This window comes from Photinus pyralis, unplaced genomic scaffold (assembly GCF_008802855.1).
Source record: "Photinus pyralis isolate 1611_PpyrPB1 unplaced genomic scaffold, Ppyr1.3 Ppyr1.4_LG10, whole genome shotgun sequence".
Classification (NCBI taxonomy): Eukaryota; Metazoa; Arthropoda; class Insecta; order Coleoptera; family Lampyridae; genus Photinus; species Photinus pyralis.
In genome coordinates, this window is record NW_022170250.1 from 4,202,653 (window position 1) to 4,222,477 (window position 19,825).

The following is a 19,825-nucleotide window of genomic DNA, read 5'->3' on the forward strand; positions in this document are numbered from 1 at the left end:
AGCCCCCAAATCCCAAACATCCTCCGGAAATTACGAAAAAAATATCGACAGGTGGTGATGGCGGTAGCTCATGTGTCCAGAATCTCCAACTACTTGACCGGTTGCATCCGACGTTGAAATATACAGGGTATTTAAATGGATACAACTATTAGAATCATTTGTTCCTCTGTATCTACCCTTGCGGTTAAAGACATCACTTTAACCACTCTTACTGTTAGAGAGATCTGCTATAACATAATTTGAATTAGACGCTCCCATTAATTTATAAAAAAGTGACAACAGTGTCAGCGTCAGGTATGCAGATAAGTTCAGATTGATGAAAAGAAAAGCATGTAGACTTTTTTTGCAATTTCCATTATGATTAGTTTTAATAAAAGTATTTAGAGTATTTAGTGTCAGGTTGCTTTGGGATCTCGCTGTTATTTATACAGATTCTTTACACTTATTTAAGTATAAGAATATTGTTGTTAGGTATGGACGGAAATGATGTACCTCTCATTAAAATCGAACCAAAACAAGAAGAAGAAATCCATTCCTTTCTTGAGGGACACATTTCCATAAGCAACGAGGTTTTGGTAACAGTAAAGGACGAAATTACCATTAATACACAGTGTTCTAAATCTCTTTATAATGAAGAAGTACAGCCACACCTTTTAACTCGTGAGACCGTGCCTATTGAGTTGGATTTCAAATGTGCAGATTGTGATTTTGAGACTAAGTATAAAAGTAGCTTCAATCGACATCTTTTAAAACATCAAGTTTCAAAGTATTTACAATGTGCTACTTGTGATTATGGGGCGAACAATATATACAATTTTAAACGACATCTTTTAAGACATGAAGTTGCTAAGGATTTTAAATGTGCTGATTGTGATTATCGGACAAATGTTAAACTTAACTTCTCACAACATCTTTTAAGCCATAAAATGTCTAAGGATTTTAAATGTGCTAACTGTGATTATCGGACAAATGTTAAAGGTACCTTAAAAAGACATGTTTTAATACACAAAGTTTCTAAGGATTTTAAATGTGTCAATTGTGATTACGGAACAAATAATAAACAGCACTTTAAACAACATGTTTTAAGACATAAAGTTTCTAAGGATTTTAAATGTGCTAATTGTGATTATGAGACAAATGTTATAGGCACCTTAAAAAGGCATGCTTTGATACATAAGGTTTCTAAGGATTTGAAATGTGCCGATTGTGATTATGAGACAAATGTTAAAAGCAGCTTCAAACAACATCTTTTAAAACACAAAGTTTCTACAGTTTTTAAATGCGCTCATTGTATTTATCAGACAAATTTTAAAAGTAGCTTCAAACAACATATCTTAAAACATAAAGTTTCCAAACATTTTAAATGTGCTAATTGTCGTTATGAGACAAATTTTAAAGGCAATTTAAAACGGCATTTCTTAAAACATAAGAGCTGCTAATTGTGATCATGAGATAAATAATAGTGGGCTTTGAGCTGCAGCTTTTAGGATACATTAGGCGAATCATTCAATTAAGGAACAAATTTAACGACTATACTATGTTAGAACATACAATACACTTAACCACCCTACACAAAAACTCATTGCATACCATTACTCACAAATTAAACTTTTTACATATCAGAAGCTCTCTGGCGCCCAAAAAAAGCTCAAAAGAAATTTGAAACAATTGCTGGTAGCGTATCGCTTTTATTCACTCTCTCAATGCATATTGTGTACCCATTCCTTTACATTGTAAAGTATACCTACCTACTATTACTATTTTTGTTATCCATAATTAGTTATTCCTTCTTTTACTTTAATCTTTGTTTATTAATTTATTGCTTATATTTTATTATTACTTCTATAAATATATCTAATATACCTAATATATTTTGTTTCTTTTGCGTGCTATAGATTATCATTGTTTTTCTTTTATTTATAAATCTTTGTTTTTGAGATCGGGTATTTACAGTGCTTGGATTTTGTTAATTACGTTAGTAAGCGGTGCGCCAGATGAGTATCTTTTGTTATTATTATTAAGTTCATGTACAAAAATGTTATTTTCTTTATATATTATGTTATAATACGGGTCCAATCCATAATGTACTAAATATATGAAAATAAATTCCAATTATTTTCTCGCTCCTGCTGATATTCGCCACATGAGGCGCGAACCTTAGCCAAGTCCTCATTAATAGTGCGGTTTTTAGTGTTGTTAATTTTTTTTGCGAAATTAGATAAACGGGATTTGGCTAGTGCACTAATAGTATTGAGCGGTAAGAGAAGTATATATGGTATGTCTACACAGTGCATGATGAAAAGTTACAACACTGTCAGGTTCAGGTATGAAGATAACTTCAGATTAATGAATCCAAGATGACGTCTATGACATTTTGTAACATAGAAAGTAAAGTATTGCTTTGGGAACTCGCTCTGTATTGTTTGTAGTGTACTTAAACCCCAGGTTCTACGCTAACTTCACACTAGGAGAACACGAAAATAAAGTCAACCCGGCAACGTTTAAAAATGACCACCCGAATGACTATTCCCTCCAAAACTAAACAAGATCCCGCTTAAATTTGAAAAGTGGTTAGTTCAGTTGTAGACAACGCTTTGACCAGAAGCACAGTAGGGAAGTAACGTTAAATAAAACCATTGATAAAACACTGAAATTGTAAAACGTTTGTTTAATAATGATCGTAATTATTATGATTGGGATAGCCCGGAAATTTAGTTGATGTACATTAATATAAACAAAGTAACTGCTAAGGGTAAAAAGAGTACGACGTAAGGAAAACCTCGCAGTTTAATTACTAAAGTCCAAAAGTTAATTACCAAAATATTTCGTGAAAGTTTAAGCAGTAGTTAACAAAGATAGTAAATGCATATACATATACAATGTTGGTTACACTCAAGGTTAAAAGCAAGTTTTTGGGAACAATGGGTCAGGTTGGAGCGGGTACCTAAATTCCGAGGAAGGGTTGAGAGTACAGGATGTGACTCATCTTTGGTGCAATAAAGTCCTTTTGTTAAAAGCAAGATGGAAAATTACATGGCCTTGTAGGCAAATTTAACTAAAAACAAGATATGTGGAAATTATTGAATCGACACTCATTTATCGCACATAGATTCTAAACTGAAGAGCTTTGATTAGCGTAATCCCGCTCCTGCAAGATGGGTAGCCCGTCCCTGGTTTCGGGGTTTCGAGCTTACAGTTGGATGTCGAGGACAATCACGGAATTAGGTGTCGTACTTCAATTTTGACTACAGTTTTTTTACTACCCCCGTGACTGCTTCATTCACGGAGAAAATTATTAGTAACAAACAACAAGTCAGTACATACCTCAAACGAATCGGTAATTTCCACATATTAAAATAAAATTATCAAAACTTACATGAATGTTACTTCAGAGACAAGACCAAGTAATCAACATCAATAAACATAAATTAAGCAAACATTACACCAAAAACGTAAACAATTACAAACAATAGCATAACGGTATCACACATGTGATTGCAATACGGTTAAACCAAGTAAATTTCAAAAACAAAAGATTGAAACACACAAAATGCGGCATACAAAACACAACTACGATATACAGACATGCAAAAATTACTAGCTGCATTAAATAACACAAAATAACAACAAACATTTACGGAGCGACGCGTTGACAATCGCCATTCAAAACAAGATGCCAAACGTAACCCCCGTTCGTGCTTTCTTGGTGGCGCAGGCAGCTTTTCCCCACCTAGAAATTACATAGTTGCCAACTCTCAAAAATGTATATATCGTCGTAAGTTGTATATACAGGGTAGAACCTTTCATGTTTAATGCCAAAAAATTGTTGATAAACCAAAATTATTTATAACAATATTGTTGTTAGCTATGAACGGAAATGATGTACCCCGCCATCACCATGTGTTGATATTTTTTTGGTAACTTCCGCCAGATGGCGTCTCTTGTTATTATTAACTAAGGTATACCTACTTTAAAAAGTATAACTTATTATTAACAAAGATAATGCTACTGTTATCTTTGTTATTAAGCATAGATATATTAATACCTAGATACAGTCATCTTTAAAAACCGTACGTCGCTTTTTAAAAAAAACACATCAAAGAAATTTGTACATCTCTCCGTTAGTTACTAACCAAGAAGAAACATGTTCTATTTCTTTCTATTGCACGAACCTCTATGGCTCTATGCCATGGCCATATAGCATCCTTGGTCATAAAATATATGATCTAAAAGGTCATGGCCAACGTGGATGTATTCCACCTTGGTCATGGCCTACTATGTCGTACGCGAATCGGACGCTAAAACAAAGTTAACGCATCCGAAACGTCATCTGACAGTTGACACATTTTACGATCGTGCGATAAATTTTAACTAAAAATATTTACCCTAAGCATGATATAAGTATATAATATATCTATGAAAATTAATTTATTAAAGCTTGTTGGTAGCGGAAATATTGGGTACGTTCAGCCGACGCAACTGTTGACTAACACCGTAAACGTGTTTTAGTAGCAAACGTCAACATGTGTCTGAACGGTTCTGTTGACACCGCAAATTTGTGGTGCCAATTAATCGGTGTATTTTGCCCGCAACAAAACCTAGTTAATAAATTGCTCAAAATTAATATCAGCACAGCCGTAAATTGGCTTATTATATCTGTACATACTTTCTGTACATACTTTCGCGAAATTGAAGCCGGTTTGTTCGGAAGCGATCTGTTTCCATATTTCTAAATGAAACGGATGTTTTCCAACGAAATAACTACGTTATTTGAAATGTTTTGATTTGTATAAAGTAGTGGTCGGTTATTTTTAGGAATGTGTAATATTCCTAAAGGAATCGACCACATGTGAAAGTTATTTGCCTTGAACAAACTTTGTATTGTATTTATTGATATTAGTAACATCCATACAAAGAATTTTGGTTATTTTGTTCATTGATGGGAAAATTGCATCTAATTTCAGTGATACGATTTCTTTGGATGGATTAAAATTTGGTTTAGCATTCAGATGTTTTGAACAGGTTATGTTAGTCGTAGTCTGAGGGATTGAACGTGTTTTAACTGAACTGCGTTTGTTTTTACAATTTTTTCGAGAGTGTAAGAGGGTGCGCGCCAGTGAGACTAGAAAGAAGGGAGCTGTGACCAAGTTTTTGGATAAATTAACGTACGAACAGAGAGGCACGTGGAAACCGGAAGGTGACCATTTACAAGGTGGGAATTAGTATAATTAAAAAGCCCTTGCCAAGACTAGACCGGTGGAGGCCTCATCAGTTTCGGTGTTGATGGAGCCGCTGCGGCGGCATTTAATGTGCGATAAGGGAAGCGAAAGCGCAGTGTGATTTGGTTTTGGAACGCGACCGTGTTGATAACGACAGATACAGGGCCAACCAAACAGGTAGTTGGATAATAGACTTTCTGATCACGGAGCCTCATCTGGAGACACCTCTCGAGAGGGTTGTTACACCCCCAAACGCGCATATATTGTGGTGAACCAATATAGCGTGTGAATCAAAACGTTAAACGTCTGGTGGATTACTCGGATCCCTGCGAATGCGATCACTGACTGTTAAAATATGGCCGGGGTGGACAACCCTTCTTCGAATAAGAGAATAGAGATATCGCTCCAGGATGAACTTAAAACGGCCGGTGTGAGTATGGGGACGGGGGGTAAATCCATAATGGTCGAAGTTGGCCTATAGTGGATTGAATGCAATGGTAGGTCCAAGGAAAAGTTAGACAATGGCGGAGACAAAATACAAGAGGGATTGAGCGAATTGCACCCGAAAAAACACTACAACTCCTCGTGAGGCTGGGGAATCGGGTGGATATTTCACAACTTATGGTGGGCGAAATTTAGGAGATGAGTGCAAAGGTCGGCAAAAAAGAGACACTTGTTGTTCCTAGGGGTCTACCAAGCCGACACTGAAAACGTTGACTTACCCTATACTTACCGTTGGCAACTCTGGCAAGAATCCACGAGCAGAGCCACCTACCTTTCAAGTCGAAACGATGGTAGTTTTGCGGCACATTTGAATTTGGATGGCAGGAGGCTCTATATGGGTGGTACGAATGGGCTCCTACGTTGTATAATCGGTTCTTTTATGTGTTGGGACGTGACCCATAATCGGGAAGGGAATTAAATAAAAGACAGAACTTTTGTGCGTAAGAAATGACAAGAACAAATAAGCACACACAAGACCATGCCAGGGAAACCTTCTACGGGACAAAAACCCCGGCATAGGCCACACAAATGCATGAAAAAAATCACCTACAGCAATAAAATGCAAGAGAAAATACACATAAATAAAACATCTCAAATTGTATGGTAAAAATCAGATAATCAAATCAAATGCAATTAAACGCAGTGGAAAACCATGATAAATCAATTCAGTACAAAAACACGATCAAAATACCTGTACCATCAATTGAGATAACACAACTAGTAAAATAAATAAAGATGGTTACTACCTGTAATTACACCTTCAAAACACCACCACCAAAATAATCATGAATAAAAAACCGGCAACGCGTGATGCCTTCCGTCGACCTCGTCGCTATCTCCCTCCTTTTTTTTAGTTTCGTTACGAAAATCTCCTAGTATTCGGCATCTGCGCAAAACGGTCGTTGGTTATATACAGAGCATATTATATTTTTGATTCAGATGTAAACGTGTGTTGCCTAACCATCAGGGTGGATTATCACACACTTAAGGCCATAAGCGGCCCTACAATGTGCCAGAAGTACAAGGTCGCCATCAGGCCCTCTTTTCCATTTCTTTTTAACAAGTCTGTGTAGTACAACACCACAAATACTGACGGGACATCCTGTATATGATAATTATTTTAATTTATGAACTAAATCTGGGGATTATTTACGAAATAAGAACAGAGATGGTTTGTTTCATTTGAATTTGTATTCAGTGTTTGTTTTTCCTTTAAGATTTGTTTGTAAATGCGCAATTCTTGTTTAAATATTATCGCTTTGTAATTATTCAATTTATATATTTATAATTAAACGTTTATTTATTTAAAAAAAAAATTATATAAGATGCTAAAAGTAAGAGACATCTGGTCGTTTGCGATAAGAAGCTTTATTGTTAGACGAAATGTGATTAGCGCAGGTGTTCTGGGGCTGATATCGAAGACGCAGGTGTTTCGAAGAATTGCGCGTTTTGCGTTGGAGAAGTGGGGACGTTTGGCGTGTTCCATCGTGATTCGCGATTTATTTGAAAATTCTTAAAGAGTTTATTTTATGGTGGAAGTGGTGTTTCTTTAAATACGAAGACAACAAGAAAACGAAACTGTCAGTTTCTCGATGGTCCGCGGTTATTGTTCTGTACCGTAGGTAATATAGCTTCGGGGTAAAAAATGACCCTCAATTTGGTGCACCTCTTAGAGGTAAAAGGAAAAGAATCATTTGACCTAAAACCTTCTGGTCTAACTATCCATGGTAGGTACGTTTCAAAAATTAGAAATGTTATTTTAGAATGAAAGGATTTAACCAATCGCAATGCTTTCTACACCCTTATCTTTACATAACTTAATTTTTTATTGACATATGACATTTTTCAGTTCGATCTAAGAAATGCAACCGTTCAAGGTACTGGGACACCACCCCTGAGGCAAAGCCTAAAGGGACGCTCTTCATCTTCCACGAAAATTCCAAATGACTGCTTTGTTATTTTTGTACCATCCCATCGGATTGGTGATGAACTAGAATTCCCGTGAGGATTAACCTTGTAGGTATTCTTGTTTTCTGGTCGCAAAACAAGTAATTGTACAATATGATGCAATTACCTACCAGTTTTGTCAGTGACCCACTTGTGCGTTTTACTTACTTCGTGCACCTGTTTTATACACAATACCGACGAAACCGCGCCATTACAGATGTTGATACCCATCGCAATTTTAACATTATTGGTATGGTACCTGCAGTACCATTGGAACCGGAGGCGCCTGTACAGAATGGCTTCCCGTTTCGATGGCCCGATTTGTTTGCCTTTCATCGGCAACGGGCTTTACTTTATGGGCTCTACCAGTGGTAAGTACATTCTTGTCTTGGTCAATGTGGTGGTGACCGGAATGGGTTTCAGACATTCTGGACAATGTCATCTCGCTGATGCGGAGTTTTAAGCTACCGGTGCGGGTGTGGTTGGGTCAGAAGCTATTTTACGGCGTCTCGGATCCGGAAGATCTCGAAACAATCATGAACAGTCCTCACGCGTTAGAAAAGGACGAATTGTACCAGTACGCCGAACCGGTGGTTGGCACTGGACTGTTCACCGCCCCAGGTTTGTCACGATTGCAAATCTCAGGGTGGCTTAGGTACACGTTTTTCTAGTGCCGAAATGGAAACGCCACCGTAAAGTCATCATGCCGACCTTTAATCAGCGCATCCTCGACGGGTTCGTACCGGTATTCGTCGAACAATCCACGATACTCCTCGACCAACTGAAAACCCAGGTTGGAAAGGGCAGCTTTAACATTTTTCACTACGTTAGCCGATGCACTTTGGACATTATCTGCGGTATGGATGCCTCAGTTAATGTTTCATGTAACAATTTTCTTCCAGAAACTGCAATGGGAGTATCGGTGGAGGCACAAACTAAAGATTCCGACTACGTTAAATGGGCTAACCAGTGAGTTACACTTTTTTTATAATTAAGCTAAGAATAAGATTTACTTATGCATTATGTTCCCCTGGTAACAACAGAATAATTTACAACACTTTAACAAACACTACGTGAGTTAGGGGTGGAAGACCGTCTCGCGCATTACATTCAAGTTTAAACAAAACCAAATTTTTAAAGAGTGTTATTGAGCTTATTAAAAACCTCGTGGATTATGTTCTCCTTGTAGCCAGAAACAATTTTGTAAGTTACCTCGTGAGTTGGGAGCAGAAACACTTCCTTGGGCATTATTTCTCCTGATACATGGCGCGGGAACACTACCATCGAGCTTAAAAAGACCATAGATTATATTCTCCTGGTAGCTAGAGCAAGTCTACATAATTTTTTGTCAGATACACTTTGAATTAGGACCTCTCTGCACATTATATTTTCCTGATACAAAATGTTAAACGAATATTAAGTGTAGGAACATTTCTGTTAGGCTTTGATGTTCCCTCCTATGTGAAGAAAAGGCCGTTGTTATGTGCTCCTGATAGCCTCAAAATTTCTGACGGTTACTGCACGTATTAACAGCAGAAATACTTCTTCATAGTTTATTACTTACCTCCTGACACAAACTTGAAATAGCCAGGAACCGCTTTATTGATTATGTTCTCCTGGTAGCTAGAGGAAGTTTAAGGAAACATTATAGTTTTTTTTGACAGATTCCTGATTCAAAATAGCTTTTCGAATGAGAGAAATATCAACATTTATTACGTGCTCCTAGTAGCTCAAGAAAGATTTCAGTGATAGGCTCTATGTGTCAGATCTTCGCTCACCATGGTACAAATTTTAGAGAGATAATAAAGTGTTGATACGTCTCTCGTGGCGTGACAAGAAAACCTTGAACTTCTGTTCTCCTGGTGACCAGAAGAAATTTGACAACATTTTTCTGATAGGCGTTAGTCATCGCATTATAAATGTTTCTGAAACAGAAAATGAAAATGAAAAACGGAATTTCACTTTAAATATTAAGATGAGATACCTCTTCGTGCACTATATTCTCTTGAAAAATTATCATCAAAAAGAAATGTAGTCCGGAAACACCCATGGGTGATTTGACCAAAGCCCCCCTCCCTTGTTTTGTTCTTCAGGTAGCACAGAGACCAATATTCCAAGAATGAGGAGCGGAAATACCTCTTTTCGAATTATATTCTCCTGATACGAAAATTGATACCTTACTAGGGAATGCAATCCCGCAGCAAAATCTCAATCCCGGTATTTGCGGGATTGCTAGATGTTAATCCCGCGGGATCCCGGTATTTGCGGGATCCCGCAAAGCTTTAAATAAATTGGCAACTAAGCAATTCTGTGCGGTTAACTTCTGCATTAAAATAAGTCGCTAATTATCACAATATTTAACAAAAAAGTACCTTCGGCCTAACTTAGAACTCAAAAAAATCACCTGTAAAGCACAAATAGGTGAACTTCTAAAGTGCCTCAAAAATCATAGTAAATTTTTAACGAAAAAAGTTTAACAATTATATAAAAAATAACGTTATGCGTTTCATTAACAAAGTAAACAGAGTCGCCCACTTGGTCGACAAATTCCTCAGTCCCGCAAATCCCGCGGGATCCCGCTCCATTTATGTGCGGGATTAATCCCGCAAAAATGCTGCGGGATCCCGGTATTTCGGGATCCCGCGATTCCGGTATTGCATTCCCTAAATGGGACCTGTAGAATCCATAATTTGAAACAGTTCCAAGATTGGGCTACTAGTTCAAAAGTTACAGCCCTTTGAATTTTTTTTCGAAATTGGTTTCTAGTCTATAACTTTTGATTGGGAGGTCTAATCGACAAAGTACGAATTGTTTTGGATTCTACGCACCAAAATTAATAAGAAAAAGTGTTTTCCCGAGAAATTTTGGTGCAGTCGATTTTTGGTAAAAAAGGAAGGTTACACACTGCCTTTTTTTGAGGCCCGAAAAAAAAATTGTCTCAGATCGACCCGGAAAAAAATTTTCTTATAGAATGTGGCCTGTAGAATCTATAATTTCAAACAGTTCCAAGATTGGGCTACTAGTTCAAAAGTTACAGCCCTTTGAATTTTTTTTCGAAATTGATTTCTAGTCTATAACTTTTGATTGAGAAGTCTAATCGAAAAAGTACGAATTGTTTTGGATTCTACGCACCAAAATTAATAAGAAAAAGTGTTTTTCCGAGAAATTTTGGTGCAGTCGATTTTTGGTAAAAAAGGAAGGTTATACACTGCCTTTTTTTGAGCCCCGAAAAAAAATTGTCTCAGATCGACCCGGAAAAAAAATTTTCTTATAGACTGTGGCCTGTAGAATCACTAATTTCAAACAGTTCCAAGATTGGGCTACTAGTTCAAAAGTTACAGCCCTTTGAATTTTTTTTCGAAATTGGTTTCTAGTCTATAACTTTTGATTGAGAGGTCTAATCGAAAAAGTACGAATTGTTTTGGATTCTACGCCCCAAAATTAATAAGAAAAAGTGTTTTCCCGAGAAATTTTGGTGCAGTCGATTTTTTGGTAAAAAAGCAAGGTTATACACTGCCATTTTTTGAACCGCGAAAAAAAAATTGTCTCAGATCGATCCGGAAAAAGAATTTTCTTATAGAATGTGGCCTGTAGAATCCATAATTTCAAACAGTTCCAAGATTGGGCTACTAGTTCAAAAGTTACAGCCCTTTGAATTTTTTTTCGAAATTGGTTTCTAGTCTATAACTTTTGATTGAGAAGTCTGATCGAAAAAGTACGAATTGTTTTGGATTCTACGCACCAAAATTAATAAGAAAAAGTGTTTTCCCGAGAAATTTTGGTGCAGTCGATTTTTGGTAAAAAAGGAAGGTTATACACTGCCTTTTTTTGAGCCCTGAAAAAAAAATTGTCTCAGATCGATCCGGAAAAAAATTTTCTTATAGAATGTGGCCTGTAGAATCCATAATTTCAAACAGTTCCAAGATTGGGCTACTAGTTCAAAAGTTACAGCCCTTTGAATTTTTTTTCGAAATTGGTTTCTAGTCTATAACTTTTGATTGAGAAGTCTGATCGAAAAAGTACGAATTGTTTTGGATTCTACGCACCAAAATTAATAAGAAAAAGTGTTTTCCCGAGAAATTTTGGTGCAGTCGATTTTTGGTAAAAAAGGAAGGTTATACACTGCCTTTTTTTGAGCCCGAAAAAAAAATTGTCTCAGATCGATCCGGAAAAAAAATTTTCTTATAGAATGTGGCCTGTAGAATCCATAATTTCAAACAGTTCCAAGATTGGGCTACTAGTTCAAAAGTTACAGCCCTTTGAATTTTCTTTCGAAATTGGTTTCTAGTCTATAACTTTTGATTGAGAAGTCTGATCGAAAAAGTACGAATTGTTTTGGATTCTACGCACCAAAATTAATAAGAAAAAGTGTTTTCCCGAGAAATTTTGGTGCAGTCGATTTTTGGTAAAAAAGGAAGGTTATACACTGCCTTTTTTTGAGCCCCGAAAAGAAAATTGTCTCTGATCGACCCGGAAAAAAATTTTCTTATAGAATGTGGCCTGTAGAATCCATAATTTCAAACAGTTCCAAGATTGAGCTACTAGTTCAAAAGTTACAGCCCTTTGAATTTTTTTCGAAATTGGTTTCTAGTCTATAACTTTTGATTGAGAAGTCTGATCGAAAAAGTACGAATTGTTTTGGATTCTACGCACCAAAATTAATAAGAAAAAGTGTTTTCCCGAGAAATTTTGGTGCAGTCGATTTTTGGTAAAAAAGGAAGGTTATACACTGCCTTTTTTTGAGCCCCGAAAAAAAAAATTGTCTCAGATCGACCCGGAAAAAAAATGTTCTATATATGTGGCCTGTAGAATCCATAATTTCAAACAGTTCCAAGATTGGGCTACTAGTTCAAAAGTTACAGCCCTTTGAATTTTTTTTCGAAATTGGTTTCTAGTCTATAACTTTTGATTGAAGGGTCTAATCGAAAAAGTACGAATTGTTTTGGATTCTACGCGCCAAAATTAATAAGAAAAACCGTTTTCCCGAGAAATTTTGGTGCAGTCGATTTTTGGTAAAAAGGGAAGGTTATACACTGCCTTTTTTTGAGTCCCGAAAAAAAAATTGTCTCTGATCGATCCGGAAAAACAATGTTCTTATAGAATGTGGCCTGTAGAATCCATAATTTCAAACAGTGCTTCTGAAACAAAACATCCCTGGTGATTTGACCAAAGGGCCTCCTCCTTTGTTTTGTTCTTCAGGTACAACTATTTCAATAATGTAGAGCGGAAATATTTTTCCTCAAATTATATTCTCCTGATAAGAAAATTGATACTTATTCTGTATCTTACTCCGAGAGAGGTAGTAGGATCGTTTCCGGTAACAGCTTCTTGTACTGCCTTAGTCCAGGGGAACGTTCCAATAGACGTTTCCACTCTTTCTTGAGCACGAACACGTGGAGCTTAGGGGAAATCCTTTTCCTCTCGAAGTTCAAGTTGAGTTCCCTCCCGTGGTTTGGCGATCCGGACGTTGTTTTTGAACACAGCGTGAGTCAGCCTTGCTTTTGGCAACCGAATCGGAGAAACGTGGCTTCGTCATCAAATGTCGCTTGGATGTTGTTGGTTTTCAATAATTCCAACTTATCATCGGGGATGGCTTCCAAATTAGGGTCCGTCGAGAAGATCCCTACTTTTTTGCCTTTCTCGGAATTCTCTCTTCGTTCCCAGGTGTTCCTTCGGAGAGAGAGATGATAACGCTGTCTTCGTCGGAGGACAATAAGGTCCTCTCGATGTCGAACAAGCCTACTAGATCAGTGGTGATTGGAGGTAGCGACTCCTCCGTTACGCCTTGGGTGATTTTTGTGATTAAGTCAGACGTGAAGATCCCACGAGTATTGGGCTTTTACTGGCAGCCTTCCCCTGCCACCAGAAGGCTATTGAAAACAGGAACACTGACTAACCAAGCTCTCCCTTGACATGCAGTCCTCGGCGTCAGCGGACCCACCTCCCCGAGTTCCGTTGCGAGTGTTGAGATTGTTGCCAGGGGGCACCACTAGGAGGTTGTCTAACAAAAACCCATTTTATGTAATCTTCCTTCGTGGCTCTAAATATTATAAGTACCGCAGGGCGATGGAGATTATGTTTACGAGGATGTTCAACATTTGGTACCACTTTGATTTCATATTCAACCTGACTCCAAGCGCGCGGATTCTGCGCGACGTCAACAACAAGATGCAAGCTTTCACCGGAACTGTAGGTAGCGTAGGTTGGGCTTGTACGTCGTCGCTCACCCACGTTTCAGGTTGTAAGAAACCACCGGGAAGCGTACCAAAGGAAGAGAAGGGAGGAGTACGTGGACAAGGACCAATCGACGCGTAAGAACTTCCTTCAGCAGCTGATCGAGTTGTCCGAAGGAGGGGCTAATTTTACAGATGATGAGCTGCGGGAGGAGGTGGATACATTTATGGTGGCGGTAGGTAAAGTAAATCACTTGAAGGCGTCCCAACGCTAGATCTTTGTAGGGAAGCGACACCACGGCGTCGATGAACAGCTTCATATTCATCATGCTTGGAATGTTCCCAGAAATCCAGGTGAGTAATACATGCCGACCACAGTTTTCACAAGTTCCAATTCAGGAAAAAGTGTACCAAGAGGTGCTAGACGTGCTCGGCCCAGACAAGCCAGTGGAAGCAGCCGATCTTGGTCGTTTCCACTACATGGAGAGAGTGATGAGGGAGACCATGCGCATATTTCCAGTCGGACCTGTACTGGTTCGGGCAATCACCAAGGACATCCAGCTAGGTAACTTTACTCTCTTCCATTCACTGAGAACACGGGACTTTCAGAGAGCTGCGTGATCCCCGCTGGAAGTTCGGTGGTGATGGTGATCATCCAAACGCACTGGAACGAAAAACTTTGGCCGCAACCCTTCAAGTTCGACCCTGATCGATTCCTACCGGAAGAAATGGCGAAACGTCACCCTTACGCTTGGCTACCATTCTCTGGCGGTCCACGTAACTGCGTTGGTACGAAAATTGATAACGTTTTACTTTTTATCGAAACACTAACGTAGGTCCCAAATACGCGTTCATGGCGATGAAAGCGCTCATAGCAACGGTTGTGAGGCGGTACACATTTTCTACAGACTACAAAACCATTAAGGACATCAAACTGAAAGCCGATTTAATGTTGAAGCCGGTACATGGATACAGTGTCTCTGTAGAATTGAGGGAATGAGAATTACACGCTTTATTTACGCTCGTGTGGTATTCTCCTTGCTTAAAACGCGTTTCCCCTTCCCCTTCCCTTTTCTTTCAGTTTGGTGACGCCCAGAAAATGCGACTTGAAAGTTAGATTGCTCTGTTCGTAGATTTCCCGAGTTGCCAACTGTAAGTATAGGGCAGGTCTAGATTGCGATACCGGCTTGGGGACTCCTACAATCATTACATAAATGAAAAAACGGTGCCTCCACGGTCCTTTTACGGGTTAACACACAATTGGTTATGATACAATCCTCCTTCACAACGAATTAGGTGACGGATGTGCACATTGAACTCTAAGCTTTTGTATCCTTGTATTTTAAAAGTTACGAGCAAACCACCATATTTATTGATACAAATTTTTGAGGTTAATAGGTACCAAAATTGGAAAACTTGGTTAGATGACCACAAGGAGAGCTTCACTCCATAAAAGTTTGCACTGTAATCCTATTGATTTTTAGCGTATTTTTGAAAAATATGTGCTATTGTTTGCGTTTTGTCCGTCCGTCCGCCTATCCTGCATGGTACCTACTCTAATGAAAGGTCTCTATGAAAGAAATTAATTTCTACCATCATTTTCCTCCTCGGCCCCTTATCGTGATGGGATATAAATAATTCCTTATATCTCAAGAACAGATTGTCGGAGGTACTCACACAGGGCAATTGAGACGTCTGGACGAAATAGGTCTATTGGTGATGTCAAAACTTTAAGAGCGAATACCTCGAAAACGGGTTTGACATCAGCAATAGTTATATTTTTTCAGACGTCCCAATCGCCCCTTGTGAGTACCACTCCGACAATCTGTTCTTGAGGTATAAAGGAATGTACCCGATCACGATAACAAGTCGAGCAGGAGGATCATAGTTGCTAGAAATTAATTCCTTTAGTTAAGACCTTTCATTAGAGTACCATGAAGGATTACACCCATCCCCCCCCCCCTCTTTCCACCGGCCACCTACCCACCTACTGAAATCGGAAAGGAGTCGCGCAGGAAAATTATGGTTTGTACGCATGCATATGGAAATTCTGGTTGTCGCATGCAAAAGTTATTCACGTTTCACATTCAAAACCGCATCTTAGGAAATAATTCATGGGGTGAGATATCGAAATTTGAAGACCGTTTGGCACACCTTCAAGGTATAGGCTACATATTGCAAACAATTCTAGGACTCTAGGCCCATTCCCCTAAAAGTAATTTAAAACCGAAGAAGTGGATCCACAGACGGACCGACAAAACGCAAACAATAGCACTTTTTTTAATTTTTAAAAAATACGCGAAAAATAAGATGGGGATATAGGAAATTAATGGTAGAAGATGGAGAGGAAAATGAGGAAGAAGTACCAGTGAAAGAGACGAAAGAGCGGGGAAGGACGAAGAAAGAGACAGAGACGAACAACAGAAGAAAGGAGTAAAACGAAATAAAAATAGAGACAAGTAACATAGGAGGACACAACTTTGAATTTTTGGTATACACCCCTTTGAATTAATTTGAATTAACGTGAATTAATTTGCATTAACCTGAATTAATGTGAATTAATTTGAATTAACGTGAATTAATGTGAATTAATTTGAATTAACGTGAATTAATTAATTTGAATTAACGTGAATTAATTTGAATTAACCTTAATTAATGTGAATTAATTTGAATTAACGTGAATTAATGTGAATTAATTTGAATTAACCTTAATTAATGTGAATTAATTTGAATTAACGTGAATTAATGTGAATTAACGTGAATTAATTTGAATTAACGTGAATTAATTGGAATTAACGTGAATGAATTTGAATTAACGTTAATAAAATGTGAATTAATTTGAATTAACGTGAAATAATTCGAATTAACGTGAATTAATTTTAATTAATTTGAATTTGTTTGCATTTCTATATCACTTCTAAGAAACACTAACACTATGAACCCACTTTATAGGCGTAAGTAAGTGCCCTCCCACTATACCATGTGCAAGAATAAGCGCGTGGTTAAATTAAAGGGTTAATTACCGCTTAATTAAGCATGTTTATTGTTCAAAAGTATTAAAACATTAAAACAATGCCTCGGGCACCCGTCCTGTAGGTATATCATATTTTGCTGTTGTATTAATGTTACTGTTATTCGAGGTCCCTACATACAAAATTTCATTTAAATAACTTGAGATATAAAAAAATTGGGATTGCGCAAACACAAATGTTGGGTTACGCATGCGCAATTTCTTATATTCATCTGCATTAGTCGCTTGAGGTTTAAGGAATATTTACTAACACAGAAAACCATATGTGCTTTGTAACAATAATTATAAAATAAACCCTTGAACCCGAGAATTAATGTGAATTAATTTGAATTGACGTGAATTAATTTGAATTAATGTGATTTGATTTGAATTAACGTGAATTAATTTTTTTAATTAATTTTTGGTGAAAAACCAAAAGTGGTACTTGTTTCCCCCTAGCAAGTAACATATGAAGATGATGTTCTGGAAGGCGGTGACGTTGCAAACAAAGACCTTTAATTTTGGGAGTTTGCAAGACGATTTTATGTTGTAGAATCTTGAGTAGTAAAACTGAGAGAATGTAAAATTGATACCGAGTGAATAGATAGGGAAGATCAATTTGCGAATAGGGACATCATAAAGGGCAGAGCAAAAAGAGGCATATTAACAGGGGTAAGAAAAGAGATAAGGGAGGGTGGGAGGAAGTGAAAGAGGCGAAAGGTATACAAGAAAAACAAGTGGAAGTCGAGGGGAAGAGCATGAGTGTAATAACTATATACAACAGAGAAGTAATGACAGAGTTAAAAAATAAAATGGAAAATATGGTAGATGAAAAGGAAGAGGAAGGGAGGTTTAAATGCCATAACAGGGTTAGTAGGTGACTGTTTCCTTTTTTGGAATATATTTACAATATGCAGCCGAAGTGCCGTCGAAGCAGGCTCTGATCTCCGCTTTTAAACGTTTGCGACCAAGGACGCTACGTTCTCATCGGTTGACCGTCTAGACCAATGAGGATGCAGCACGTTTTAGTTTGCTGCCGGATGTGCATGGGGCGCGTCCCCACAAATAATGAGGAAATATAATTTAACATAGGTACCGAAAGGCAAAAAGCAGCCCTTTCGAAATGCTTAAGAGCCGGTTATTTGATTTTCCATTAATAATAATCTATTAAAATTGTAATAAATTATTCGTCTTCGGAACCCAGCATTTCGAATTAAAGCAGTAACAAAAGGTTTGTTCACGAGATTTTCAAAAACAGTTTTCACTGGCCTCGTTGGATGTTATTTTGCTACTTTTTCATAAAGAATAGGTCATATCATTCCATTAGATTTTTTTGATTTTTTTAGGATTTTGGATCATAGCGTCAAAACTAGCCCCCTGGTGGAGAAGGAGTCAACTAAATTAACTATATTTTTGTTGATTCTCTTTGCCCAAGGAATGATCTTTTCAACCATACCAAATTTGTTAAAATCGGTCAAACGGTTAAGAAGTTAAAGCAGGTTATTGCAAAAACAATTGAACGCCCCACGCCATCTTTGTTTTTGATATAACTTGAGATGCCTCAACCTTAGCAACGCCCTGTGAATATGATTGTCGATACGAAGCACCCTATACATCATGTTAGTTACACGAGCTGCCAACCGAAATCTGGTGGGATTACAGAAAAGAGAAAGAGGGCGAAGATGAGACGGATGGAATTCTCGGAAGAACACATGTGTTTACCATTTCAAACACCTACAGTCCAGTTTTTTCCTAGAAATGCGTGAAATGCAGGGAATGGGCGATTTTCGGGTGGTTTTTAGGGGTGGTAGATCAAATTACAGCGTGGCTTGGGTTAGTCAATAAAAACGATTTAACATGTGTGTTCATGGTCTTCTTCTTGTAACCGGCTAAAGTGTAAAGTACGGCTTATCTTGCAATATTTGTTATACCTTAATGCAGATTGTAACCCTTAACTTATGTACTTACTGGATTCAATCACTTGTACTCTTTGTTGGTATTGGCAATCATGTTTCATTGTCGGTAGGGTTGTCTCTGTGCTGTACATATTTGTGTATTGTGCTTTTTAGTCACTCTCGATTATTTCATTGCATTTCATTATGTTTGCTTATTTGGGGCTGTGAGTAATCAAGAGGGAAGTGTGCTTGTTTAGAAGGGATCGAGTTATTCAAGTTTATACGGGCCTTGGTGAACCTAACACTAACATTTTCACTCGTTCCGAATCCAACAACTTTAGCCCACGTTTACAGGCACCCCACTGAGCCTGGGTAATCCTACCGCCCGGCGAGGTATATTTAATATCTCTACTACTACTCCGAATTAGGTTTTCCTGCAGTTTTCCTAATTCGTAAGGTAAATGCCGGAGTAGTGTAGAACCACTTAAGACCCTCTGCAGGGGCGCAGTATTGGTATTAACTTCAATATAATCTTAATCAGCTATTGCTTTTGGTGTTCCTTACCCATAAAACGCCCTCACTGCCTGCGGAGAACCCAGTTATTACACAACGTAGGTGTCCTACATGACGATCACCATCTTAGTGCACTCGGAGTGGCCCCCGAGTGACAGATTCTCGCGGGAAATGTAAGCGAGAATATTCAAATAACAGCCAGGTTAGTTTGGCATTCCCGCTACTACAGAATATGGTCAAATATTCCGGTGTGACTTGAAGTTGGCTTTAGCCCGCCAAGATAGTAGGAGGCTAAGATCATTACAAACTGAGTTTTTGTTTTTACGAAAATGATGGATAAACTGGTTCTCTTTAAAAATGTGAAAAAAGAATGTTTAGTTTATTATGCGAAATTTAAAGAAAATGCAATTTTAAAATTTAAAATGGCAGTTACGCCCTCTGTTGGTCATTTTTAGAACTGGAAAATATTTTCCGGCGATTCTTCATGACCGATTTACCCAATAAATTTTTTTACCCCTAAGTCATATGACGAACGGTTCTCGAGATATGGCCGAGGAACAGTCT

At 37.9% G+C, this 19,825-nt stretch overlaps 1 protein-coding gene across 1 annotated transcript; it reads left to right on the forward strand.

Moving 5' to 3' along the window:
* Positions 1-7,835: 7,835 nt before the first annotated feature.
* Positions 7,836-14,843, forward strand: LOC116161472 (cytochrome P450 4c3-like). The gene is made up of 10 exons (XM_031474826.1): positions 7,836-8,041; positions 8,094-8,291; positions 8,342-8,527; positions 8,573-8,639; positions 13,733-13,859; positions 13,909-14,079; positions 14,129-14,197; positions 14,243-14,408; positions 14,453-14,632; positions 14,680-14,843. Exons 1-10 carry the CDS (start codon positions 7,888-7,890, stop codon positions 14,841-14,843), a joined length of 1,482 nt encoding a protein of 493 aa, XP_031330686.1. The 5' UTR covers positions 7,836-7,887.
* The last annotated feature ends 4,982 nt before the right edge of the window (positions 14,844-19,825 follow it).

Bases quoted from the DNA above. Each gene is read 5' to 3' on its own strand.
- LOC116161472 (XM_031474826.1), top strand. From the start codon at position 7,888: ATGTTGATACCCATCGCAATTTTAACATTATTGGTATGGTACCTGCAG. The intron at 8,292-8,341 runs GTTTGTCACGAT...ACGTTTTTCTAG, and splicing joins TGGACTGTTCACCGCCCCAG to TGCCGAAATGGAAACGCCAC. The intron at 8,528-8,572 runs GTATGGATGCCT...ATTTTCTTCCAG, and splicing joins CACTTTGGACATTATCTGCG to AAACTGCAATGGGAGTATCG.